Here is a 26,529-nt window from a genome sequence, read left to right as displayed (position 1 = left end):
TGGGGAGTGAGCTGGCAGATGCAAGATTTCTCTCCCCACTCCACTTTCTGTCTGTCACTCTTGCTTTGCAATCAATCAGTCAATGTTTTTATAAACGCTGCAATGGCTGCCTGTGTCTTCCCACCGCACACCTTTCTGTTGTGCTTGGTGTTACTAAGTGCAGGTGCTGCACCAGATGTAGCTGCCCGGGCGCGGGTGCTGACTTAGGGGTCTCACCCTTGCATACTCTGGAGATGGCCAAGTCTTCGTGGGGGCTCATCAGTTCTAACTTAATCTTAATAGCTTCATCTGGGGGGAGGCCATGAGTGTGTGGGTGGAGGAGCTGGCTTGGGGGGGAGGGGTCCTAAATCTTTCATTTCGTTTGAGAGCCTCTAACATGCCTCTGAAAACCAACACATCCCTGGGAGTCACTGAGGGCTATCCAGCTCAGCAGGTACCATGACTGTCCTTCACTTTTAAACCTCTGTTATTTGGTCTAGAAATCAACATCTCTGATTCCCGCCCTCCCTTCCCTCCGCTCCTCCTCCTCCTCTCCCTGCTTCCAAACCTCTGGGCTGTAACACATTTCCCTACTTCGCGGTGGTAATTTAATCTGGCTGTTGAATATCATAATCTCATTAATTTTTTTTCCCTCCTTTTTAGATAAGACAGTGATTGTTGAGCGCTTTCAAGGGACTTACCCAAAGCTGCCGGCAGAGCTGGGATGGGCCAGCTCACGTTCGGTACGGCCCGCTTCTCTATTTGCTGCACCTGCCACGCCTCCGCATCCTCCCCCGCCTGCCCGCGCCTCTCACCTGGAGCTCCGCGGACGCAGGCGGAGCCGGACGCGCCCCCTGGCGGCAGGTGCGCGCGGCGCCGCGCATGCTAATGAGTCCGCGGCGCGGCGCGCTGATTGGCCGGCGCGCTTCCAGCTGCTTGGCCAAGTCGGCGGAGTCGCGGGGCGGCTTGGAGCAGCATCCCGGGCCCTGCGCCCTGCGCGCACGGCGCCCTCCGAGGGCCTCGGGTGTGCGCGGGTGCCCTTCCCTGGGCCGCCGTGCCTGCTGCAGGGTCCACGATGACGATCCGACACCAAGGCCAGCAGTACAGGCCGAGGATGGCCTTTCTGCCCAAGGTAACCCCGGCCCCTCCCGTGGGCCTTGGGGGCGTGGGCGTGCGGGGGCGTGGGGTGTGGGAGTCCGGGTGGTGTCCGAAGACGGGTTAAGGTGGGGGTCCTGGGGTCTCGCTGCTCCCGCATGTTAAATGACTCGCTGCCGTGGTGTGTGTGTGTGTGGTGTGGTGTGTGTGCGCTTTTGGCTCTCCTATAACCTGTTCCTAGTGCATAGCCCAAAGCCCGCGCAGTCGTCTGTCTGCTGGAGAGGAAGGCCACCTGTTACTCCGCAGAGCAGGCTGCGGCAGACAGCTCAGCCCCAGCGCTTCAGATTGAAGGCTGCCCTGCCAAGGCTGGAGTCAGGCATAGATGTGCCGGGAGCGTTTTTGTTTGGTTCGGATCCCAAACTGCCGTGTCAGATATACAGACCCTGAAAATGGTGCCGTGTGAAGGATCCAGCCCCCCCCCCCCCAGTGCCTGAGACCCGTTAGCAGTTGCAGTGTGTGTGTGTGTGTGTGTGTGTGTGTGTGTGTGTGCGCGCGCGCCTCTGTCTGCAGGCTGCAGGCTGGCCCTTGTCTTGCCAACGTTTTCCCAGGCAAATATACCTGTGATTGAAGTGGTTGCTGGGGATGTGGCCCAGTTTGTCCCAGACCCTTTAAGATCAAGGGCAGAGGAAGACAGCTCTAGGGGATACAGCCTCGGCTCACTTGTCACCCCCCCCTCCTGTCTGGGGTGCTTTTCACGGTGCCCTTATCCCATTGAGTGGAATTAGCCCAATGTTTTGTGACAAGCTGGACAACTTGCTCTGAGCCTCTGGGGCTCAGCGGATTGGAGAGGTCGGTGACCGACTGCCCTGGTTTCCCCAGTGCTTGTCATGCGGGCTGGTCCTGGACACACCAGGTCTATCCACTTCAAGAAGGTGGTGTGGCTGCGGCAGGTTGGGGAGCCGGGAGGGGCGTCGGCACCGCTGCTCTCTGGGCTGGGAACAACGCCACGAGTCCCTTTTGCAGGCACGGCTTCTGAGAGCAGAGCAAACAGCTCTAGTTTGGTGTCAGTAAGCCCTAAATCACCTTCTAGGCTCTGTGCCAAGGCTGCTGGCTTCCCCTGGGGCGGCAGCTCAGGCTGGGAGGCCTCGGCAGGGACTGCCTGGAGAGAGAGGCTCAGCTTGTTAGCAAATCTTGGGCCTTTCCTCCAACCTAACTGCTGATCTTCCCTTCCTTGGATTCTGACAGGTGTCTGGGTCTCCAGCCTTCCAGCTTCTTCTTTCAGCTGCTTTTTCTGCATGAGATCTTTACACGTACCTACCACATTCCTGGCTTGGACTCCCTCCCTTCCTTACACACACACACACACCACACTCCTGTCCCTGACTCCCCTCCATTGGACACACACACCCCTAGCCCCTACTGCCCCCTTTGGCAGCCCACGCCCATAGGATCAAGTCCAGCTTTCACCAGTCTGGCCACTCAGCCTCCTATTGCAACCCCCATGTCTCGCTGCATCTCCTGACTGCCTTCCCGGCCTGCCTATCCCTGCTCCCAGTACAGTGCTAGGAGCTGGAGCTGCGGACTTAGGGAGCTCTCGCCTTGGGGTCTTCTTCAGCTTTGTAGAAACCCCTGCTCTCTCTCCGGTTTCCTTCTCTGGGAAAGTTTTTTCTCCCCTTGGGCCAGTCTCCCACTCCTCCTCCAGCTGTGCCCTGCTCACACCCCCTCCTCTGCAGAGGCCCAGGCCTCTGAACCTTCTCTCTGCACACAGGCCCTGCCTCCACCTGCAACACTGTTCTGGAACCTCTACCTTGTGCTAGCTAAGGTCCTGTCGGTGTGTTCTGGGGCGCTTGGTGGTATCACAGAGCTCCCTGGAGCAGGAGACGAAATGAAAAGGCTGCACCAAGGGATGCATGTTGGCCCAGACCTTCTGGTAGACCAGAAGTCCAGCCTCCTGGGTCGGGGCCCTGATGAAAGGAATGAACACTGGTGTGGGGGCCATCTGTTGCTTGGTCAGTGTGTCTTTGCTGTCCAGCATGTGTGTCTCAGGCCAGGACCTAGATACAGCATCTCGTGATGTGCCCATGTGATCATGATCACATTTCATGGCTCAGAGATGTTAAGTGGCTTGCTGGGCGCACAGACGCTAAGCAGTGCAGCAGAAGGAGGTATCATTTGTCACGCTTGTCCCCAGAAGTGACCCAACACTGCATGAAGGGCAGAGGGTGGAATGCCTGACTGAATGTGCTTCAGCCTAAAAGCAGAGAGAGGGGTCTAGGCGGGAAGAAGGGGGATGCTCTGGGTGGTAGATGTGGCCTCTGCCGGGCTGTGGAGCGGCAGGAAGCCTGACCTGTTCTGTACAGAAAGGGGTCTGCTGTCCACAGGGGTGGGGCCTGGGGAGGAGGTGGAGACCGAAGGGGTCCTAACGGGCTCACAGGGCCTGTGAAGGTGTTGCAGTTCACCTGGGGGCCGTCGCAGGACTGGAGGGGGCAAATGACACTGGAGATCTGCAGGTTAGGAAGCCCCCTGGGAGAGTGAGCCTCCACCCCGCAACCCCAGTCACCCAGGAAATGGCAGCTTCTCATATAGCTGGGGTGAGTGACACTGGGGTGCCTGGGCTTGCTGAAGGATGTGGGGGTGGGGGGGTTGGAGCGGATGGCACACCTGCCTGGAGCTTTGCTGGGGAGATGGCTAGCTGATGGCATCTAGAGAAGCTGGGAGCACAGGTGAGCGGCCTGTGGCTCTGGCACCTGTGGGCTCATGTTCTGGGGCTTGCTCACCCCATGTCCCCAGCACCTGTTGCTGTGGTCCTTGGGAGTCACTGTGAGAATGACCGTGGTGCCACAGAGAAGCCTGTTGGACGGCCTGGCTTTCCTGCATGGCTCTGGTATCTCTTGGAGTGAGATAAACAGGAAGTTTTGAGGAGATTTGGGCAGAGTGTGGCATCATCACTGGGCTCTTCCATGGCAGGTGCTGGTGGCAGGGGCTTGGGGGACACCAAGAAGCTCAGAGTTGGGAGGGAGTGAGTGATGACGGGTACATTAGGGAAGAAAACAGTCGCATAAGATGGTCGGTTCTCCAGGGGTGAGGGGTGCAGGTAGGACAGCTGCTGCACAGGGATGGGAATGGAAGGATGAGAAATGCACAGGTGAGCAACATGGTAGGCAAATCCACAACTTGGACGGATGACCAGCTGGGTGGTTCAGGAGCCTCCCCAGGGCTTGGGCTACCTGGCACGCTGAGGAAAGGAGATGGGGCGTGAGACTGCTGGGAGGGGAGGCCAATCATGAACAGGGCCCCAGCCTGGCGGGGGAAGGCCTCTGACACCATGCCGAGCAGCTGGGTGATTTCAGAGTTTCCTGAGAAGCTGTTGGCTGTTTTAAAAGTCAGGGATGAATAAGATGAAGTGGTTGACACGCTGGAGAGACGAGTCCCTGGAGTGCTTCTTGGCCTCAGCTGTGCTGCTAAAAATACTGACACCAAGTTACCCTGTGTTTGAAGTTCTGAGCGGCTCAACCGGGGCTGGACCCAAGCAGGACCTGTATGTGGAGCTTAGCAGTGACTGGAGTGCGCAGCCAGGGGACATTTGGCCCCAGCTGGACACTGACTGGGTCTTTACCAAGGCTGCTGGCCCCTGTGGGCAGAGGACATAAGCATCCTACTGCGTGCAAAACAACAAGGACTGACTCGGCTCACCGTGGAAGCCAGAGACAGGTGACTGGCAGAAACTGATAGTCCAGGAGGCAGGATGGAGGACAGGAAGGGCTGTGAGCGAGGCAAGAGCAGAACCAACAAGGCTGTCCCGGCTCAGCCGGAAGCTTCCCAGGCTTTGGGCAGGGAAAAAGCAAATTTGGGGAGACAGGATCTGAGTGTAATATTGGGGCCTTTCTGGTATGGGGAGAGCTGGCCAGAGCTTGGTCAGGCTTGATCAGCAGGCACGCAGCCTCCTCTGTTAGAAAAACAATGACCCCGTGGAACTGGGCCACTTCCCCCACCCCAGTCTTCGTAAGAGGGAGAATTTGTGATTATTAATGTCCTCCTCCCACCCTCCTCGCCCCTCCGGAGTCGTCTCCTGCTTGAAAGGAAAATTCCAGCCTTGAGATCTGCTGTGAGTGACAGCTCCTTAATGCGAGCAGCGTGGGCGTGGTGGGTGGGATGCCGAAGCCATCAAAGCCATCGCCTCTGATCCCTCCTTGATGTCAGGGTTCCCAGCCGTTCTGAAGTCATGCCTCCGCACGCGTGGGCGTCTGGGAGATGGCAGGTGGGACAGCCCCCACCTGGGGCACACAGGGCCTCGGGGAGACCCCGTCATGTGGTCTCTGTGTGTTCTCTGGGGACGAAATGAGATGTTCTTTACCTTGAGAAGAGGTGGGGAGCTGCTATGGGTGGGAGAAGGACCCTGGATTCCAGGGGGCAGGGATGGCAATGGCTCATGTCATCCTCAGGGGCATGCCTGCAGCATGCTGGGAGCAGTGTGTGTGTGTGTGTGTGTGTGTGTGTGTGTGTGTGTGTGTGTGTGTCTGAGAGAGAGAGAGCGGGCTTTGACTCAGGGGCCTGAGTTCCTCAGGGGAACAGTTCCCATCATCTCGCTTCTGTGATGGGGTGTGTGGTTTCCCACCCGGGGAGAGAATTCAGAGTCGGTGTGAGCCTGCTTAGGCAGCGGTGGCAAACTTGCTCCCCTGGCAGCTAGGGCGAGGCTGGGTGGGAGGGGTTCACACTTGTATTTCCTGTTGTACTAAGGACTAGGAGTCAGATCCACGTGTGGCAGGAAGGGCCATCATCTGGTCCTCCTCCCGTGTTACAAAGACGACACTCCCACTGGGTTAGGGTCCAGTGACCCACCTCACTTTACCTGGATGTTCCTGTATCCAGAACCAGTCACCTGCTGAGGCCCTGGGGGCGGGGTGGAGTAGGTATGAGATTTTTGCCAGATGATGCTGAGCAGGGAGATGCAGCAGAGCCCCTTAAAACTTGAACCCTGATCTTCTCAGGTAGGGCAACTACGGGGGCCCCTGTTGGTTAATATCAAGAAAGTTTCGAGGAAACCTGATTGACTCTGAGTGGGCTGCACCCCCCCCACCTGCGATGTTCCCTGGTCCCCTCTGCCTCGCCCCCTCCTTTCTACCAAGGATGACACACCTGCTAGAAAGAAATCTGACTTCTCGCATTGTGTTTTTAAATAACTCTCATTATTCCTCCTCTGGAGATCATTTTCAAATTCTTTATAACTAGATTTTTTTTTTTTAATGTAGAGACAAGGAGAAACTGCCACTCTGTAACTTGCAAAGTGTCTATTCCTTTTCCATAAGAACTTATGCACTAAGGAGGCTGATCTTTGGCATGGCAGCTAAAGTGGGAATGGGGAGTCTTAGGCCCTCATGTGGGAATATCATGTATTTATTGCAGAGCCATCTAAAGGTAATACTTCCTGTTAGGTAAGGTCATCTGGAAAAGGTCATTCCTTGGCCTCCTGGCCACTCCCAGGAGCAGTGGGGTCACCTCCCAGCACCCTGGCCAGCATCCTCCTGGAGTTGCTGCCTTCCTGCCACCAACCCTTCAGCTGCATGAGCTACCTCCAGCCCCAGCATGGTGGAAGGCTGGTGACTGCAGCTCCAAGTGGAGCAGTAGTGAGTAGTTTGTGTTCCAGAGCATTCTGGAGCCAAGAAAGTGTCTGTAACTGAAGCTTGCTGTCACTCCTGCATGTGGAGTCCTGGCACAGCTTGGGCCTCCCAGGCCGGCTGAGAGCTGCTGGCCCTGTGCCCTGGCAGCCTCAAGTGTATGCCTCATCTCAAGGCTGTTCCTAGAGATGGTGGCTCACCTGCAAATACTGGCTTTGCAACCAAGATCAAAACAGCACTTCCCTGGCCTCCCCTCTCCGCGGTGCTGAATCGGGGCATCACTCTGTACTCTTCCGGGACTTCAGGAGCAGGCTGGCTGGGTGACAGGTAGGAGCATTCCAATTCAGGGTCCCCTGGCTCAGGGTCTCTTTCTTGTCTCACTATGGGGTTGTTAGCTATAGGTGCAGTAGTGTGGCGCACGTCTCTAGAACTTGGTCACTTAACTGGTGGTCTCTGCCCAGGGTCAGCACCTGCTCACTCTGTCTCCTGTAGCCCTTGGCAAGCAGCACTGGACACTTCAATTCTATGGATTTGCCTAGTGACGATACTTCCTTGAAGTGGGATCAGCAAGTGTGTGTCCTGGGCAGGTTAGGGTCCTTATAGGTCAGCCGTGTGGCCGCCTATTATAGGATCTTATACTATTCCGTTGTGTGTTTATGCCCTGTTTTCTTTCTCTGATGGATTTGTGTGCATTTTGATGTTTCTGAATGAGGTTATGACAAACATAGGAGAGTAGTGATCTCTTTGAGTTCTTCTGGATATAAACCCAGAAGTAGGGTCACTAGATCCTCTGGTAGTTTTATTTTTTGATGAACATCTGTACCATTTTTTTTTTTCATAGCAGGTAAACCATTTTGCCTTCTCGCCAACCACACACAAGGGGTGTGATGCCAATCTCTCTACTTTCCTACGTAGAGGTTCCCGGGCCTGTCTTCCGTCATCCCTGCCTTGGAAATCCTGCTCCCCATTGGTGCACATGGTTTGGGGTCTTCTCACCCATCCTGCTCCTCTGGGTTTTATTCCGCTCAATCTCTTCCTTAATTTTGGTCTGTAATTCAGGTTGCAGTTGCCATCTCATGGACAGGTTGTGCTTAGCACATCCCAGGTGCTTTGCCTGTTTAATCTCATTTGTTCTTCACAACACCCCTAGGATGATACGGTAGTACTGTAATCTCCATACTCCAGCACCCCCCAGAGCATGGGTCTTAGAGATAGTTAAAAGTTCACTTAAGGTCCCCAGCTTCTGCGTTGGAACATCGCTTGTTTTAAGCTTCCCATGGACCCAGACCTACCAGCTTTTACATTGGTTCACTTGTAATGTTCATATAATGAACCTCCCACAGTGTTTCTTGACCTTGCTATACCCTTCCCCAGGGTTGGAAACTAAATATACACTAAACAAACACATTTGTTGGATAAGTAGAGCTGGGTTTTTCTTCCCAGACATAGAAGCATGTCCTGCAGGCAAAGTTCCAAAAATGTGTTAATCACATAAATGCTGCTAATATGGATGATTCTAAGTGAAGGTCATCATTATTAATGAATGAGTCTGACCTCCCCTTGGGAAGCCTGGGTATTCCCAAAGTTCTCTGAGCACTCACTCTCCTGATGCTACAAACAGAAAGGTTCCCGCCATGAAACTTGTTTCTTTCTAGTTTTGGTTGTAGTTTTCTTAAGCTTTCTTTTGAATACATTTTTAAATCAGCATGTAACAACTATGTCTATTGATGGATACAGTGTAGCATTTCTATACATGCCTACAGTATGTGAAGAGCGGGTCAGAATAACATGCATAGCCATGACCTCAGAAGCACACCATGTTCTGCATGGGGAACATTTAAATGATGCTTTGTTTCATGAACTTGATTATTAAAATAGTGTGTAAATTACTAGCAGGCTATGAGCCTAAGGTGGAAAGAAGACAGAAAGAATTCCATTTGTTACGTTCAGACCCTGTCTTTGAGACGCCTCATTATGTAAATGAAAATTTTCAAAATTCAGAAAAGTCCCAAATCCAAAACACTTCAGTCCCAAGCGCTTCAGCTAAGGAATGTTTAATCCGAGTATCTTTATGCACATACAACAGGCATCTTTCCTTAGAAAGTAGTTTCACACAGTTCCTTAGTTGGGTTCTAAGAGATGGGTTTGAACCTAGGTCTGCTAGTAGGGCATCTGCCATCATATTTTCAATTTATGGTAGAGAAGGGCAGCGCCTATAGGTGCAGTGAGTTGTCCAGGAGCCTACAGTTAGTAGAGAGTCTTGCAAGGCAAGGAGAACCTTGGGGTTCTTTTTCTTTTTTAATTAAGAAAATTTTGAGAAGAAAGAGAGAGAGAGAGAGAGATCTTATTTATTGTTCACTCCTCAGATGCTTACAATGGCTGGGCCAGCCAGAAGCCAAGAGGTAGGAACTCAGTTCGAGACTATCACTTGATTGGCAGGGATCTAGGAGCTTGAGCCATCAGCTGTTGTCTCCCAGGGTGCTGCAATCAGAAGTGGAGCTGGGACTCTTCTTCAGGCGTAGGCAGCTGCATCTCAGTCATCAGCTCGAAGGCCCATCCCAAATTCTTTTCCTTTTGACTGCAAGGACTTTATTGTAACAGCTCGTGTGGTGTGCATGGGTGTCATTTTATTAAATGGCAGGAGAACAAACAACAAGGATGTACTCAAATCAGAAATATGAAGGGGAATACAAGAGTCAAGGAGCTAGAGTGGTGGACAGCTTGGATGTAGGTGTGGTCTCCAGGAGGTTGTGTCCTGCTGGGTGCAATGACATGGACCTCGGAGAGAGCTGTGACCCAGGTGTCTGTGCTCACTTCTGATTCCTGTCTGATGCTTCTGTTCCCACAACCCCTTAGCCTGAAAGGCCCAGATTCACCCTTCTGGCCCCTTTCTGGTGGCCAGCTGCCTCCCATCTTCATAGGGGTCACTTTATGAGTCCTTGTCCTGAGGTTCCCTCCCCACACCTTCACCATTGCACCTTGCATGTTATTCTTTCCCGTGTTGATGCAGCATCATTCCTCATCCGCAGTTCTGTCTCCTGAAGGTTCAGTAATCTGCAGTCAACCATGATCCAAAGATATGAAATGGAAAATTCCATGTTTTGAGCCTGACAGAGAGGCCACATTTGCATAATTTTTATTACACTATAGTGTCATAATTATTCTATTTTATGGTTAGTCATTGTTGCTAACCTTCTAGTCTGCCTAAATGATAAATTAAATTTCATCCTAGGAGTGGGTGTATTGGGAGAAAGCATTACCTGTAGGGTTTGGCCAGTCCATGATTCAGGCATCCCTTAGGGTCTTGACATGTAGCGCCGCACAGCTTGGGAACCCACTCTGCTTTGGAAGGTGAGTTTCCTGGGTTCAGAGGCTGCAGCATCCCCTCTCTGGGTTCCCAGGATGACTGTGACTGTGCTTGGTTGTTAAACGACCGATCAACTGTTGACAAGCACATCTGGGCCAGGGAACAGACACTGTGTGACATTTGAAGCCCCTGCGTGTGAAGCTTGGCCAGCACCAATTCCAGTCTCCCAATGACAAGAAGGGAACATTGGGCTTATCTTTGTTGAGTGATGTTGGACATCCAGTTGGTTTTCAGGTATCCTATAGATCATTTTATTTCCATTCCATTTTTAAGAGAAACATAGATATGATTTCAATAATAAAATACTGAAATCTGCTCTGGAGATGAAGAGGCTGTCCTTGTGGCCGTCCTCCAGTGGCTCCATCTTCCTTGGGCAGTTTGAGTTTCCTCTGGCTTCCACCTGTCTTTGACATCCACGGGTCTGCATTCATGTCTCTGCCTCTGACCTCTTTTGAACTGGGGTGGCTGTTTCTGGCTCCCTCCCACACACTGTGGGCATATCTGCAGTCCTTTGCAGCCAGCATTCCAAGGCACAAGTGTGTGCTTCAAGAAGGCGCTTCTCTCCCTCTCTCTGCATTTTCTATCTTGGGAGCTGGCAGCTCTGGTCGCAGAAGTTATAAATCTCAGCGTTATTCCCTGGTCCCCTTCATTGTCCTACCCAGTCACTTGTGTGCAACATAAATTTTGCTGCAAAGGGCTCTGAAAACCACACCTCTCTTCCATTATCCCAGGCACTGCCTCCAGGCATGTATTTCTTGCTGCATCAACCGTTTGAGTACCCAGTTGCTAGGTACAGCAAAAGACCTACCTATGAAGAATTTACTTTCTGGGGGAAAGTGGAGATCACAACAGCTAACCACTAATAAAGACAGAATTATCGAACATGCTAGAAGGAGAATGGAGTTCAGGGTCACAGCCGAGTAGGACAGTCAGGGCTGGGAGTGTGCTAGGCGTGATGGTGGGGAAGCAGGAGAGCCAGTGTGGCTGCATCAGGGCAGCCAGCTGGGAGTGGGAGGAGAGACTGAGAGAAAAGACGTCCCATCAGTGTGGAGCAGCAGCGGCACCTGTCCTGTATGTGGGAGGAAATGGCCTGGTAGAGGGGAGCTGGATGCCACGGTCATTGGCAGGCTCATCAGACCACTCTGCTGAGGACAGATGGGGGAAGAGGTGGTACCTGTGGGGCTCTCATCGTTGCTTGCCTGGCCTGTTACAGTGATCTGGGACCTATCACCTGGTACCTTGGCAAACCTCTCCTTCCCCCAGTGTTCTTCCTTTTGTTATGGGCCACGTTTCCAAAGCGTTCCCCAGCCATAACTTCTGGAACATGAGCTGTACTCCACTGTCGCTGTCCTGCAGTGGTGGACTTGGTTCATGGAGCCGATAATAACACACATGGACTACTGACTGATGATCAACAGCTGAACTTTATTAGGGGCAACAGACTTTATACACTGACGGTCCTATAGGATTAGGGTGGAGGTATTTAGCTCATCAACAAACCCATCAACTATTTCTATGCTTTTGTTTGGAAGTCCTTTTGTCTTGTATATTCCACCAAGTGTTCTCATGCACATACTTTCCACTCAACTCTTCTTATACAAATGATATCCCATCAGGTGTACAAAAGGCAGTCATTCCGTTGTTCTCATGAAAAGGATATCCAATCAGTCACACAAAAGGCACCCATTCAGTTGTTTATCATACAAATATTGTCCAATCAACTGTAATCCTGTGCTCCCTGACCTTCTAGGGTCACAATGTCCTCCTACACTCCGCGGATGGCTTCAGGGCCTGTGGTGGTCTGGCTTCCACCTGCAGTCCCGACTCCTGCCATCTTCCATCCCTCCCACACTCAGGGCCCCGTCATCAGTCATGCCTCGGCTCAAGGTAGCCTGTCGGTTTCTGTTCAAGAAAATCCTCCATTTGTTCTGCCTCATTTTTCTCTTAGAAGGCCCTCCTCTCCCCCAGGAATCTCCTGATGAGAAGGACTCCAAGCTGCAGGCAGGGAGCCTGTGTCTTTACCAGGTGTGGTTCTAGGTCCCTTGGAGCTGCTCCCGTCTGTCTGGATGCTGCATCCCGTGATCAGACCCTTGGTCCTGCTTTGCCTCCTGGGCTCTGGCTCAGTGCTACCGCCAAGCCCTCTGCCCAGTTTCTGAAATGGGTCTGAGCGACCAGTCTTTTCCTTTCTGTCTTGCAGATTGAAGCGCTTGTGAAGGACATGCAGAATCCCGAGACGGGGGTCAGGATGCAGAACCAGAGGGTCTTGGTCACCAGTGTCCCTCACGCCATGACAGGTGAGGGAGTGTGCCGCTTGGGCTGGGCCAGCAGCAGAGCCCATGAGGAACGGGGTGTGTGGCAAACTACAGCACATGGGTCACATTTGGACCATGGCTTGCCTTTTTTTTTTTTTAAGATTTATTTATTTTACTTGATAGCCAGAGTTAGAAAGAGGAGGAGAGAGAAATCCTCCATCTACTGGTTCACTCCCTAAATGGCTGCAACAGCCAGACCTGAGCCAGCCCAAAGATGGAAGCCTGCAGCTTCTTCCAGGTTTCCCATGTGGGTGCAGGGGTCCAAGGCCTTGGGATGTCCTCTGCTACTTACCTTGTCAGTGTTAGTTATTTAAAAGAGTGTAAGAGTTCTAGTTCTAGGTTATACGATATTAAGATACTTTACGCGCAGCTAATTCTCGCAACCTGGTTCTTTACCGTGAGCTGAAAACACCAGACACAGCGACATATCTTAGGAAGTTTATTCCAGCGGGGCAGGAATAGGGGAAGGGGAAAGGGGGAGGAGGGGGAGAGCAAGGAAGAAGAGAGAAAGAGAGAGAGAGAGAGAGAGAGAGAGAGAGAGAGAGAGAGAGAGAGAACCAAATGGGGCAGGAACAGGGAAGGGGAGGGAAGGAAGGTAAGAAGGAGAGAGAGAGAGGAAGAGCAGGGGAGAGGAACCAAGGAGAGAGAGCAAGAGCAAGAGCAAGAGAGAGCCGCACCTGGGGGCCTTTTTTGTCTGCCAGGTGTGGGGGGCGGGGATTCGGAGGGATTGAGGTCAGGCCCCAGGGGATTGGTGCCTGCAGGTGAATGCCTGGGGATGATTGGCGAGTGGGCGGGGTTGGGGAAGGGGCTGGGAGATTGGGGGTGGGATTCTCAGGTGGAATGCCAGGTTACATCTGATTGGTGGATGGCTGGACTGGCGCGAATTCTGTGAGCTGTGAGGAAGAAGGAATGGCGCAGGGTCCAGGGTGGGATATTGGAATAAGTCCTTACAGTCAGGGTGTTGGATTACAAGTGGAGCAGTCAGGACTTGAACCAGCATTATATGGGATGCTGGCAGCACAGGGGCAATATTAGCTAGCTGTGCTACTGTGTGACATCCTTATGACTTGACTTTTTGTAAATTAAATGTTATTGCAACACAGCCATGGCCACTCCTTGTGTGTCACCCAAGTTGTTGCTCTGATACCCGGGTGGCAGGGTTGAAGTGTATAGTTCTGTAGCCTGTGTCATGGCCACAAAGCTGGGGTATTTGCTACCTGGTTCTTTATGGGATAAGTCTGATGATTCCTTGACTATAGTGTTTTGTTTGTTCGTTGAGGAATGAGTCAGAAAGGAAAGGGAACAGGCCTTCTCAGGTTACTGCGTGAAGATTTGGGCTCATGTGTTGGTGGTGTCTGGAGAGCGTGGATTGGTTGCAGCGTGTACTTCCTACCAAGGCACGTGGTCCACAGGGTCTGACCATGGTGCTGTGATCCCTGTGAGCTTTCACACTCCGTCTCCCTTAGTACCCCATTACTTGCTTTTCACCCAGGCCTCTTGGTCTTGGCAGAAGCAGTGGGCTAACAGGTCCCTACTTCCTCTGACTGTGTCCAGGAATAGGTGTCCCCACCAGCAATGGCTCTCAGATTCCCTGAAGTGCAAACAGGAGGTGGCTATCATTGGGTGGTTAGAGAGGAAGGGTCATTGGAACGCTGCAGGCAGCTTAGAGAAAAAGAGAGGTCACCCACGTGGGAGACCTGGATGAAGCTCCTGGCTCCTAATTTCGGATTGACTTAGCTTTGGCTGTTGCGGCCATTTGGGGAGTGAGCCAAAAGATGAAATATCTCTCTTTCTCTTCCTGTTTCTCCTATCTCTGTAAATCTGATTTTCAAATAAAAATAAATGATTTTTTAAAGGAGACACCTGGGAGAGGGCAGGAAGTGGAGTAGCTTTAGGCATCCAACGGCAAGCAGCGGGTGAGCAGGGACCAAGGGGTAGACTTTGTAGCAAGCCCCAGCTCTCCGTCTTGGTCTGAGATGCAGCTCTGATGATTCTTCCTGCCTTCTGCTCCTCCCCCTACCATCCTCCTGGGTGTCACTCATTCTGACCTGGGCGCTCCACTGGACCACCAGTCCTTACAGGGTAGCCCCTGGTCTTGTTCATCAAGGCAACCCCAGTGCTTAGAATAGCCCTGTTCCTAAGAATATTAGAAGTTGACTGAATGCAAAAATCAGTCCTGTTCTAGGATTGTGCAAAGAGTCCTAGACATTGAGTTGAACACCTGAGTGTGGATCCTTAAGGTATCTTTTGCTGGCAGTGTTGACCTCATCTCCATCTTCTTGCCTTTTGTCTTTTAAAGAAGGAATGGCAATTCTGGTCTAAAAGAGTGATGGCTGGAGCTGCATGAAGCTAGGGCTGTGCCAGCGCTCAGCATGGGCAGGTCCTGGGAGCTGGTAATTTCTCATGCTGTGTCTGTGAACACCTGCCTTGGAATTCAGCATAGGTCTGACCAGCCTTGCTTTGCACAGGGTGCCATAGAGACACACAGAGGTTCAAGTTTGTCCTCATGTCGCTCAGCCCTCTTGGGCTTGAACCCAGCTCTGACTACTTCACGGCCAGTGTGTGCCAGCTGCTTGCCTTTCTGGCCCACGGGCATGCTTGCTTCCTGGATTACCATGAAGCCACACTCCCCTCTGCATTCTCTCTTATCTCTCCTGTGTGGGTGAATTCCATTGGCTGTAGAAACTCGACCAGGGGAGAAAGCCTAGCCTTCAACATCAGTATCGATACAAGCCAATTGCCATGCGGTATTTGGAATGACAGGTGTCCCAGAGCTTCCTGGAGCTGCAGGTTGCTGACACAGGAGCCTGTGTGGCTGGCCAGGCTGTCAGCCAGACCACAGGGCGCAGACGCTGGTGGCACCGTAATCTCATTTGCTCTATTTTGGGAAGCAGTCAAGTGGATGACAAAGCCTTCGGCTCCTCACTGGAGAAAGCTTATCAGTCTGCCGCCTGCCTGGGGCTGTCTCCTGGCTCCCTGTGCTGCTGGGTGGCATTCAGACATAGACACATAGCATGGGGATGTCTCAACACTCAGTCCTAGGGTTTCAGGAGGATTCTAAATGAAGGCTTCAGTTGTGCTTTTTTTGATTCATCATTTTCAGAGTCACACACCCCTTCCATATGCTGGTTGCTTCCCCAGTTGGCCCGTAATGGCTCGAACTAAGCCAGGCTGAAGCCATGAGCCAAGAGTTTTATTTGGGTCTCCCTCATGGGTGGCAGTGGTCCCAGCAATTGGGCCATCCTCCACTGCCTCTCTTAGCCATTAGTAGGGCGCTGGACTGGAAGTAGAGCAGCCAGGATGCAAACCAGCGTCCATATGGAATGATGCCATTGCAGGTGGTGGCTTTCCCGGGTACACCACAACACTTGCATGCCTCAGCGTGTTTTCTAAGTGGGTTCTCATGCAGGCAGGGAGCTTTGGAAAGCAGCTTCTTGGTACCAGTGTGGCCTCTGTGTCCAGGGCACCTTCTCATGCTTTTGAGATGTCGTGGTGCCTGTCCTAAGCAGGAGCTGTGTCTGCATGTGAGGTCGGGGGGCTCTGGCTGAGCTGCCTGCTTGGCCTTACTGTGGCATGCCAGGCCCTTAGACCTATGGAACCCAGGCATTGGGAGTGAGGGGGCACATGTTCTCCCCTCCTTGTCCTTGTCTGCCCCCCTGCTTATTTCCATGCCAGTCTTCACTTTACCTGGTTGCCAGCCAGCCTCTGGGACCTGCAGGACCTGAGACAAGAGTACACTTCTAAGTCTACATTCCGTGGTCCCAAGTATAGGTAGCAGTTGAGTGGTCCTAAAATAGGTCCCATCTTCGCAGCTTGACAAAATGCACCTGCCCTACGTGCCGCTTACGTGTTCTGCTTGCAAGGCTGCAGTCTGGGAGAGTAAGCCCACCCTCTGCTCCTGCTTCGCTCCCCATCCCTGGCTCTCGCTGACTTCCACTTGCTCAAGCTCCTTCCCAAAACCACATACAGGCTTTTCTGAGGGCTGTTTTGTTTTCAGTGTTTAGTCTTGGTCTTCTTGCCATCTCACTGCTGACCTGTAGGCTCTGCACAGGACTGGAGGTGAATGATAAATCCCACAGGAGGGAAAAGATTGGGCAGGTGGAGGGAAGGTGAGGTTGCATATCCATGTTAGTCGGGTTGTGGATACCTGTGAATTACAGGCTGCGGAGTTCAAATTGATTGCAATGAGTGTGTGTGGAGAGCCCAGGAGTTTTGGGAGGGCAGAGGGAAGGCCGGTGGAGGAGGGTGTGGCCATCTGGGGACAGGTTGCGGGGCAATGACAAGGACTGGATCTGTCTCTGGCAGGAGGCGATGTTCTCCAGTGGATCACTGAGCGGCTTTGGATCTCCACCCTGGGTAAGGGTTCAGCTGGCGGTGGGATTATGCGGTCCCATACAGATTTAACCTGAGGGTCTGGGGAAGTTTGCATTTCAGTTGAAGAGACATGACCCTCTGGTATAAAGCCACTAGAATCAAAAGCCGGCCTGGGATTTTTCTGGGGGAAGGGAAAATCTCTGAACCTATGCAACTGTATCATGAAACATAAAAAATAAAATAAGTAAAATAGAAATAATTACTAGTAAGAGAGAATGATTACAAAAAAGTGAATTGCTGAAGGCACTTGGAGGGTCTCTGGTAGAGAGAGAAGCAGGTATGACGGTATGGAAATGGAATGAACTGGAAATGGGGAGAGGAAAAGGGGAAGGATTGAGGTTTCAGCTGGGTATGGAATGTACTGGGTGAACGTGCAGAAACACATTTTTAGGCTTTGAGTTTTATCTGGTAGAGGAGAGGCAAGCCAGCTTTCAAGCCCAATGGAGTGTAGGATGTCCAAGTTAAGCTTGGATGTCAGACAGCAATTTGATGAGCGGGGCCAGATTTCACATTAGAAAAACAGGCTGCAGGTGCAATGAAGTGTAAAAGCCGAAGGTCTGGTCTGTGATGCTGGGCGTGAGGTCTGAAGATGGAGGGAGGCGGGGAGGAGGTCTTCTCAACTTGTCAGGCTGAGTGGGGGCTGTGGTGTGGGTTGGGTGCTTGGGCAGGGTGGGTGGAAAACTGGAGAAGCGGGAGTCCCCTCGGGAGCTTGGGGAGACCCTACTTTTGTTGGTGCTTCTCAGAAACAATGAGGAAGGTTTTTCTCTGACCGCTGCCAACCCAGGGCAAGGCTTACAGTGAGATAAGAAGGATGGGATGACCTGGATGTTGCCTGATGGCAAAGTTGAGCTTGGGTAGAAGTTGACAGTTTAGTTGTCCTTTTTTCTCTTGAGTGAGAAAAGGTTGGTCTCATAGAGACATTTTCTTTCCCCTTTCAGGACATTTACCAGACTCCAAAGGGCCCGCTGCAGCTTTTCTAGCATTCCCCCCATCACCCTCCATGGGCCACCTGAGATCCCGGGTCATGTTCAGGTTTACTGAGATGTCCTATCCCCAGGATAGGATGTGGGGACTGCTAGCCTGCTCCCAGTTGACATTTGTCTATGGTCTAGTGCAGAAGCCACTGTTTCCACTCCAGTGATACAGGTATTAGCATTGAGGGCACCTCTCCCAAAATTTGGGGTGTTGGACAGGCAGCTTCCACCTATGACCTCTGCCTGTAACATCCGTGTCTGAACTGTTCCTCTGCAGAGGCACAGAATTTGGGCAACTTTATTGTCAAGTACGGCTATATTTATCCCCTGCAAGACCCCAAGAATCTGGTCCTCAAGCCTGATGGCAGCCTGTACCGGTTTCAGGTGAGACCTGACTTCGACCATGGGTGTTGATGTGGGAGGGATCCTACTTAAACAAGCGGTTGATGAGTCTCATATCCTCACGGATCATGACTTTAGAAATGGTGGTGGCAGCAAGGATCCCTCTGCAGTTACAGGGTTTGGGGTTCAGCCTTTCAGCTTGGTGTCCCTGGTTTCTCTTTCAGACGCCGTACTTCTGGCCTACCCAGCAGTGGCCAGCGGAAGATACAGATTACGGTAAATACACCAGCCCTACCCATGCGCTTGGTGGTGCTTTTCCTGCTCCTTATTGACTTGCCAAATTTGGGCTGTATATGTCTTCAGGTCGTTGCAACCTTTATGTCAGCTTATGTCTGGGTTGGAAGAATTCTTGGTGGGCAAGGGACTGGCTCTATTGACTTTGCTCCCCCATAGTGACACGGTGCCTAGAGTCTGCAGGTGGGGTTTTGAAATAGGATGATGATGAAAAATATCATTGCTTTCTCTTCCAGCCATCTATTTAGCCAAACGAAATATTAAGAAGAAAGGGATTTTGGAGGAATATGAAAAGGTACAGAAATGTTTTTGAGTAGTTTACTATAACCGAGTGGAATATAGCCCTGAGCTGTTTTTTCCCCCCTCTTCCTCACACAACTACACTTATACATTGTACATTCAACCACTCATCACTCATCTATCCACCTACCCACCAATCCACTCACATGCCCACCCATCTATTTACCTACCATCTATCCATCTTTCCACCCATTCATCCATCTGTTCGCTCATTCATCCACCTACCCACATTTGTCCATCCTTCCATCTTTCCTTACATCCATCCATTCATCCATCCATCCATCCATCCATCCATCCATCAGAAGCAGCTCACTGAGGTAAACTCTTTCCCATTTCTGGCTTCAGTTTCTCCTGTTGTAATTTAAGCGCTTGTTCTGAGGTACTGTGCATACAGTCACTGCCTCCCTATTTATGCTGTCTCCAGGCATTGTCAATTAATATGCAGCTTATCACATTAGTACATTGGCTAATTAACTAATTAATTAATATAACCATGAACAGCCATGGAGTAACAGTGTTGAGTCTGGGTTGTGATGGGAAAACAACAGTGCAGACGTTTGTGGTAGTCTGTGTGACTCAGAGTTCCTAAAGAACATACCAAATTTCTCCAAAGGCCAGCATATCTGAATGGCAGGCAACCATATTGCAGTATTTTGTTCCTTGACCAACGTATTTTTAGGAGGGTCAGCACTGTATCCATGTTGGAGATTATCTAAGTGACTTTATGATGCCGTAGGGTGAATTGGGGAAATAGTTTTCATATTCTACCCCATCCAAGCCACTTTGGGAGACTTTCTTTTATTTTTTCTTTGGAATTATTTATTTTTATTGGAAAGTCAGGTCTACAGAGAGGAGAGACAGAGAGAACGCTGGATGGAAAGTGGAGTAGCCGCTTGGCCATCAGGCCACTGTGCCAGGCCCTCTTTTTTTTTTTTTTTTTAAATGAGTTTATTCTTATTGGAAAGGCAGATTTGCAAATAGAAGGAGATACAGAGAAAGATCTGCCATCTGCTAATTCTTTACCCAAATGGCTGCATTGGCTGGAGCTGAACTGATTCGGTACCAGGAGCCAAGAGCTTCTTCTGGGTCTCCCATGTGGGTGCAGGGTCCCAAGGCTTTAGGCCATCCTCAACTGCTTTCCCAGGTCACAAGCAGGGAGCTGGATGGAAGTAGAGCAGTTGGGATATGAATTGATACTCATATGGGATCCCGGCATTAGCAGGCAGAGGGTTAGCTAATTGAGTTAGCCCCTAGGAGATCTTTCTTTTAAAAAACAATATAGTGCAGTAAGCATCCCTACTTCCAAATCAAAGATGGACTCCTAGTGAAACTGTTGGGCAGATCTAGATGATGAGATCTTGGCCTGTCTGACATTGTCTGTACCAGCCATGTCGAGGCATGCTTAAATAACAGACTGATGGAATTATGACTTGTTTGAAGGACTATACTATTGTAACAATATGGGGAAAAATCAGTCAGTCTGTGTAGGATACCTGAAAGAAGCTCCTGGCTTCAGCTTAGCTCAGCTCCAGCCATTGCAGCCACTTGAGGAGTGAACCAGCAGACAGAAGATCTTTCTCTCTGCATCCCCTTATCTTGATAAATCTGCCTTTCAATAAAAATAAATAAATGTATTAAAAAAAACATATAACCAACTTAAGAAAAGTAAGGCTGGCTTTGAAGGGCTTTTAAGAATTCTGTGCTACCCATTGGATGCGGAGGTTGGAGACCGTGGGGGCATGTCCTTGTTGGGATTTTCTGCTCTACTCACAGAACATAAAACTTACTGTTCTTATTTTCATCTTACTTCTCCAGGAAAATTATAATTTCTTGAACAAAAAAATTAACTACAAGTGGGACTTTGTCATAATGCAGGCCAAAGAGCAGTACAGGTGAGCAATATTTATTCTCTTTCTCTTTCCTTTCTTCTTTGTCTTTTTATCCAGATAAAGCTTTATTGGGCATTTGTCTTTTTTTTTTTTTTCCAAACAAAGCGTTATTGGGCATTTGTGTCCTCAGCACTGGGCTGGACATGGGGAATGAAAAGAAGCCATCAAGTGGGTTGGGGAGGCGAGTGAGCAGCCGTGGATGCTGCTGAGAGATGAGAGTTACCGAGCAGCAGGAACAGAAGGTGGACATTGAGCCTGCAGCTGCCAGGAAAGCAGCTGGATGAAGAATGGTGATGGTGGGTGTGGAGGAGAGAGGCTTAGGAGCAGACAGAAGCAAGCTGCTGCCTCTGTCAGGGACGGGGTGCAAGGCATGGCATGGATAGAAGTTAGCAAGGTGTTCAGTGGAGATGCCAGCAATGGCAGACACAGTAAACGCTTTGTGCTGAGGGCATGGCCCAAGCTCTTGAGTGACATAGCAGGGAGTGAAGAGGATGACTGAGGCCAGCGTTTCTCCTGATGCAAGCCCTGGCATGGACTGTTACATGCTTGCTGACCTTGATGTTGACCGTGTTGACCAGGGCAGGGGAAGGTAAAGAAGCCATGGACAGTCCAGAGCTGGCTCGGAAGGTCCCACATGCAGCCCAAGTGGAGAAGTTGGTGGACCTGGTTTGGTTCTAGGGCTGGTCATAGCACATAATCTCATGTAGGAGAGTTACTGGGGCCACTCCCAGACTCCAGTCCTGCTCTACCACATGCTGACCATGTGGTCTTGGCAACTTTTTCTAAAGTTCCCTGAACTGTGAAATGAAAAAGGCCACCACAGGAACTGCATTGGTGGTGTGTTGTAGTAGTCACAGGGATTCCTAGCTTAGGAGGGTTACTTTTGCTGCGCCTGTGACTGTCACAGGGCACTGGCAGTTCTTTGGGCCTGTTGGGAGAATGCCCAGGTCCTAAGAAATGAGAACCATCACTGATGGAAAGAAGCAAAGTGCTAATGGCTTCAACCATGGCTTTTGGCTTTCCAGAACTGGCAAGGAGAGGACCAAAGCAGATAGGTATGCGCTGGATTGCCAGGAGAAGGCATACTGGCTGGTGCACCGGTGCCCTGTGAGTACCCCCTGCTCTTCTGAAACTTCCCCACTGCCTTCCTGCTCTCGCCATCCCAGTGGCCAGCCCTTCCCTGGACTCAGCATTGGGTTGGGTTGGCAGGAGGGGCCACTTTGTGCTGAGTGATGGCCTCACCTCTTGGCGGGGCTGGCGGGGCTCTGCTCTTGGCTCATCTGTCAGTGCCATGTAGAAGGGAATCTAAGTGAGTTCACCTTTTATTTTTTTGTTTGGGAATACCATATCTTGGGAAAAGAACACAAGAAGGAAAAACTTGAACACATCTGTCTCCCAAGCAGAAGAACAAAGCACCCAGTATGTCCTGTGTGTCTCCTGCTCTCTGTCCCATCCCTGTGTCAGATCCAAGCCCCAGCGGCTGACTTGGGAGAAGGAAGGAAGGAGTAAGAGTGAGCCAAGCTTCTCATTGCTTGCAGTACGATGTATCTCTGGCTTCAGGTTATTTACTTGGCTGCATGGAATGCCCATAGGATTGTAATCTTTGCAAACTGACACAGCCTGGTTGTTGCCCTTGATCTTCCCACCTGCTCTCTGTGCCTGTACTCAGAAGGCCTATGAGGTTCACCCCACTGGTCCTGGGCAAGCTCATAGTCCCCACCAGGGAAATTGCTCAGTGGATGTTGTGGCCCGACACAGAAGAGGCACATAAACCCAACTGTGTGTGGCTATGACTGTCTCCCCGTACCACCTCATGTGCCACTCTTTATCTCTGTTCCTTCCTCTGTCCCCACCAGCATGACATCATCTCACTCCCTCCTTCCCCACCTTCTCTACACCTCTGCCTGACTTTCCCCCCTTAACCGCTGCTACTAATGCTACCAGCACCAGTGCCACCACAACCACCACAGTAGACCTGAGCTGAGAACTTGCTATGTGCTGGGCGCTGGGTGGAACATTCTGTACTCGCGCTTTCATCTGTACATCCCTCAGAGGAAGGCAGTAGCATTGTTTCCATTTTGTTGCGCAGCACGCTGAGGTTCCTGGATGCTGCCATTTTGCCCGGTTCCTCAGTGTGTTAGTGCCTAAGTGTCTGACTTCACCAATAGCTGCTGACAGTGTTTTCTCTTAGCCAAGGTGCACCATTGCCTCTCGTGACAGTGTCATGGGATATCTTAGTGCCTTTCAGCCCTCTGTAGCCTCCTTAGTCATGGACACATTGCATGAGTGATTGCTGCTCCCACAAGTACAGTGCCTGGGTTCCCATGTGCATGGTCCATTTTGGATCCAAGTTCAGAGTGAGGCGTTGATGTACCTGGAGCTGTCAGACCCAGCACTGACCCAGCACAGGTGATGTCCCTCTCTGCTGCTTCCTTGAGTCAAGAGCTGGTATGCCAAGCTCCGGAGGCCCCAGTACTTCTTAACGGGTGGACTATCTGCAGGAGACATAAAGAAGCCGCCACCTCAATGGGGATGGAGGGTTAGGGAGAAGCTAGCCAAACCCACATGGCATCTGGCTCTGTGTAATATTGAGTAGCCACTGGGTAGAATGACTTTGACCTCCTGTTGTGGAGTGTGCCTTGGTCTGCAGCTCCTGGGCATTTGATTTGCTTGTTTGTTGTTTGATTTGTCAATCAATCTGGGAAACCTCCTCTGGACTGTGGCTTTGTGCCAGTTGAGAGGTTAGGGGCTGGGCATGAAGTGACAGCTAAAAGTCATTGAACACCTACTAGGGGCCAATGTGAAGACCTTGGCACAGATGACCTCATTTGCACTTGGCCATGGTACCATTAAATACAGAATGTCATCCCCATCGCTCTGAAGGAATAGCCAGGCCCCCAGGGAAACTCAGTGGCCTGCAGTGCTGTGATGTGAGTCCGTATCCATCTGATGGCAGAACCTACATTCTACTGTTGCACAAGGAACATCCAGCTTGGTTCCCTTGTTTCTAAGCTCAGGATATTCAAAAAGCACATTGCCATAAGCCAGGTGGGCAGTGCCCCAGAGCAAGCATGCAAAAGAGGGCACAGTGAGAAGTGATTGAGGGAGGAGAAAGTCTGTCGGATGCCACCTCAAAGACAGCATCACGGGCAGAGACCAGGTTCAGTAGAGGTGGTGGTAGCTCATGGATTCAACCCCATGTGGGGAAAGCACAGCTTTGAGCCCGATGCAGACAGCAGTGGGCCTTGTAAATGAGCGGAAGGAAAGTGGTCATGTTGGGGCCTGCCCTGTGTGTCTGGTGGGCACATGACTGCTGTACCTTGGGTCTGCTTTCTGGCAGAATGTGCTCTAAATGAAGATGCTGCTTGTCTGAGTGTCAAGTTCAAGGGCCCTTGTTTCGACAGCATGTGCAGATGTTCTTCAGAAAAGGAGACATCTGCCCTTCAAGGTTAGGCTACGTGTCCGACACAAAGACTGGCAGAATAAATGAAGGTGGCTCCGACAAGATGGAGCACCATGAAGCTATTAATCTAGTGTTTCCAAAGGCAGTCCTTGACCTAGAAACATGGTCTGACATACAATATTGTATCTTAGCAACAGGGTAGAATGCTCTGTATAACCTTGTTCAAATCTACAAAGCAGATACCACATGTATTTGTGAATGTGCACCATGTACCAGGTCCTTACTAGGTAATGGGGACATTTGGCTTAGCAGTTAAAACAGATATGACCAGGGGCCTCAACAGATATGACCCCATTACAATCTGGTGGGGAGACAGGGACTAAAATGGTTACACAAAGAGATATGTGGGACATCCTCGCAGTCAGCCTGTAGGAGTTGGGGGTTCTGCAACAGATCAGGGATCAGCCAGTGCATGGCCATGAGATTCAAGACAAGATTTCCTTGGACAGACTTCCCTAACTCAGGGACCCCAAATCATCTGCCTTCCCAGCCCCGCTCTCCCTGCAGCCCTGCTCCCCCTGCAGCCCTGCTCTGGAGTGCTGATTCCCGGGAAGGCCACCTCTTCACAGCACAGGCATGGCATGCACCGAAAGTCCCTTCCTAACTTGGGTCACAAGGCATTAGCAGCGAAAGGCCCCTGTGGTTTATGTTGGGGCATCAGCCCCTGGCGGAAGGGAGGAAGCTTGCACTGCTCTGGAGGGCTTCCTGTGGGTGACGCTGGTGCTGAAGTCTCTGCACTCACTGTGGGGATGGATTGCTCATGCTTGTTTCCTGTGTACTGATGGCTCTGGGCCATCTTCTCTCAAGCCCCATCTTGCATACCAAAACCGTCTTGATAGCTGTCCCGCTGTCTATCATGGTGGATCAGAGGCTTTGCACCATTAAATGAATGAAGGAGTAAGACTGGTAGTCTACCAACCTGGTGGCAAGACAGTGCCCCAAGAAGCTTCAAATGCAGGGCACAGGGAGGGGACCACAGCTTGACCAGGAAAGACTGAGGCTTTACGTGGCTGCTGCCCATAGAAGGGCCAGGAGAGAGAGGCCTGGGATTCAGGGCAGCCAGTGAGGAGGTGCCTGCCTGTTCTGTGGAGCTAGTAAGAAAAGCAGGGGTGGGCTGGAGTTCAGGCAGGCAGGATGACAGAATGATGACACCTGGTGGGTGGCTACAGATGCGGGTCTGAGGTGTAGGCAGCTGGTTTTAGCTGTGCACCTGTAGCGTGGAGTACCAGGGCAGCAGGATTTCTATCAGGGTGTGAAACAAGTTCAAAGGAAAGAGCTGGGGGGGACTCTGGACTGGAGCAGATGACTGCACTAAACTACTGAGGCAGCCAGTGTCTGTGGAAGGGCTGTTGGAGGATCGTGGGTGTGGGCTGCGTGTGAATGGAAGTGCCAGGGTGTGCGTGCCTGTGAGTGTGTGCTTCCATACTAGAGTGAGAATTTGTGAATGCGCATGAGTCAGAGTGAGAGTGCAGGTAGGTGTGTTAGAGACCATGTGAGTGAGAGTGTATGGAAGTGTGCAGAGTCTGTCTTAAGTCACACTGGAGGGATTTCTTCCTATGAGCAATAGGGATCAGATTCTAGAATCTGCCCCCATTAGAAAAAAAGCACTGGTTATGAAAGCCATCCCTGCCCTCTAGCCCAGCTTGCAGGTCAGACCCCTGGGTAGCCTTCTAATGATGCACACCACACACGTGATCCATCACCTGGATGCTTCATAGCTAAGTGGCTATCTCTGCTGCCATCCCCGAAGCCTGGAGCAGGTGCCTCCATGTGTGTGAAAGGGCTGCCCTGAGATCTGGGGTCTCATGTCAATGGACCACATCCATAAATTTCTCAGTATGAACACAGTGTCCAGATAATGTCTAGTTCAATTTCAATTCCAGACCAACATCAAATAATTTTTACAGGAGATGTGTTTTATATCAAGATAAATTTTTATTAAAACATTTTTTAATTTCAGCATATACACAATTACTTGAATGATTTTTGGCAATAGTTGGATTCCAATATTGTATCTGGCAGACTCAAATCTGAGCTAAAAATGTGGATGTTCCAACATACTAGGCTGACTCTGATGGAAAGTCCAGTCACCCCTGAACTGTGTTTCTGTGCAGTCGGGCTGGTCAGTAACAGCTCTGAGCTTCAGAAGAGGAAGTAGAAGACCCACACTCATGGCCAAAGAGTTATGAGACTGGTTAGAGAATGTGGCTTCCAGGATTTTTGGCACAGCTAGCATGCAGCAGAGCCTGGACTGGAACTCAGAATGCTTTGTTGAAAGCCAAGACCGAATCTGCGAAGCGTGGGAAAGGAGCACTGTGGGAGTAGCCAGGGTCCCTTGTACTAATCCTAGTGAACTTCCTGGATTATCCATTCATCCATATGTTTGTTCAACGATGGTGCTGGGAATGCCACTCCTCTGTCCATTTGTCCCTTATCCGTTCATCCATCAGTCTGTCTATCCATCCATCCATCCATCCACCCACCTACCCACCCATCACACTATGGTGTTGTGAATGCTACTCATT

The 26,529-nt window shown here is 51.0% G+C and overlaps 1 protein-coding gene across 1 annotated transcript in view; it reads left to right on the top strand.

The window, feature by feature from the left end:
• The first annotated feature begins 965 nt into the window (after window positions 1-965).
• Window positions 966-26,529, top strand: part of RGS9 (regulator of G protein signaling 9) — a 56,310-nt gene continuing 30,746 nt past the window's right edge. Inside the window, exons 1-8 of the mRNA XM_040989547.1 lie at window positions 966-1,111; window positions 12,254-12,350; window positions 16,674-16,724; window positions 17,994-18,100; window positions 18,283-18,334; window positions 18,589-18,647; window positions 20,468-20,544; window positions 21,567-21,648. Of these exons, the coding sequence (XP_040845481.1) occupies window positions 1,055-1,111; window positions 12,254-12,350; window positions 16,674-16,724; window positions 17,994-18,100; window positions 18,283-18,334; window positions 18,589-18,647; window positions 20,468-20,544; window positions 21,567-21,648 (582 nt within the window). The 5' untranslated portion in view covers window positions 966-1,054. The remainder of the gene's footprint in view (window positions 1,112-12,253; window positions 12,351-16,673; window positions 16,725-17,993; window positions 18,101-18,282; window positions 18,335-18,588; window positions 18,648-20,467; window positions 20,545-21,566; window positions 21,649-26,529) is intronic.

This window comes from Ochotona curzoniae, unplaced genomic scaffold, assembly GCF_017591425.1.
Source record: "Ochotona curzoniae isolate NIBS_2020 unplaced genomic scaffold, NIBS_Ocur_1.0 contig_523, whole genome shotgun sequence".
Classification (NCBI taxonomy): Eukaryota; Metazoa; Chordata; class Mammalia; order Lagomorpha; family Ochotonidae; genus Ochotona; species Ochotona curzoniae.
The sequence above is the reverse complement of the archived record's forward strand: the minus strand, read 5'-3'. Positions and strand labels throughout refer to the sequence as shown.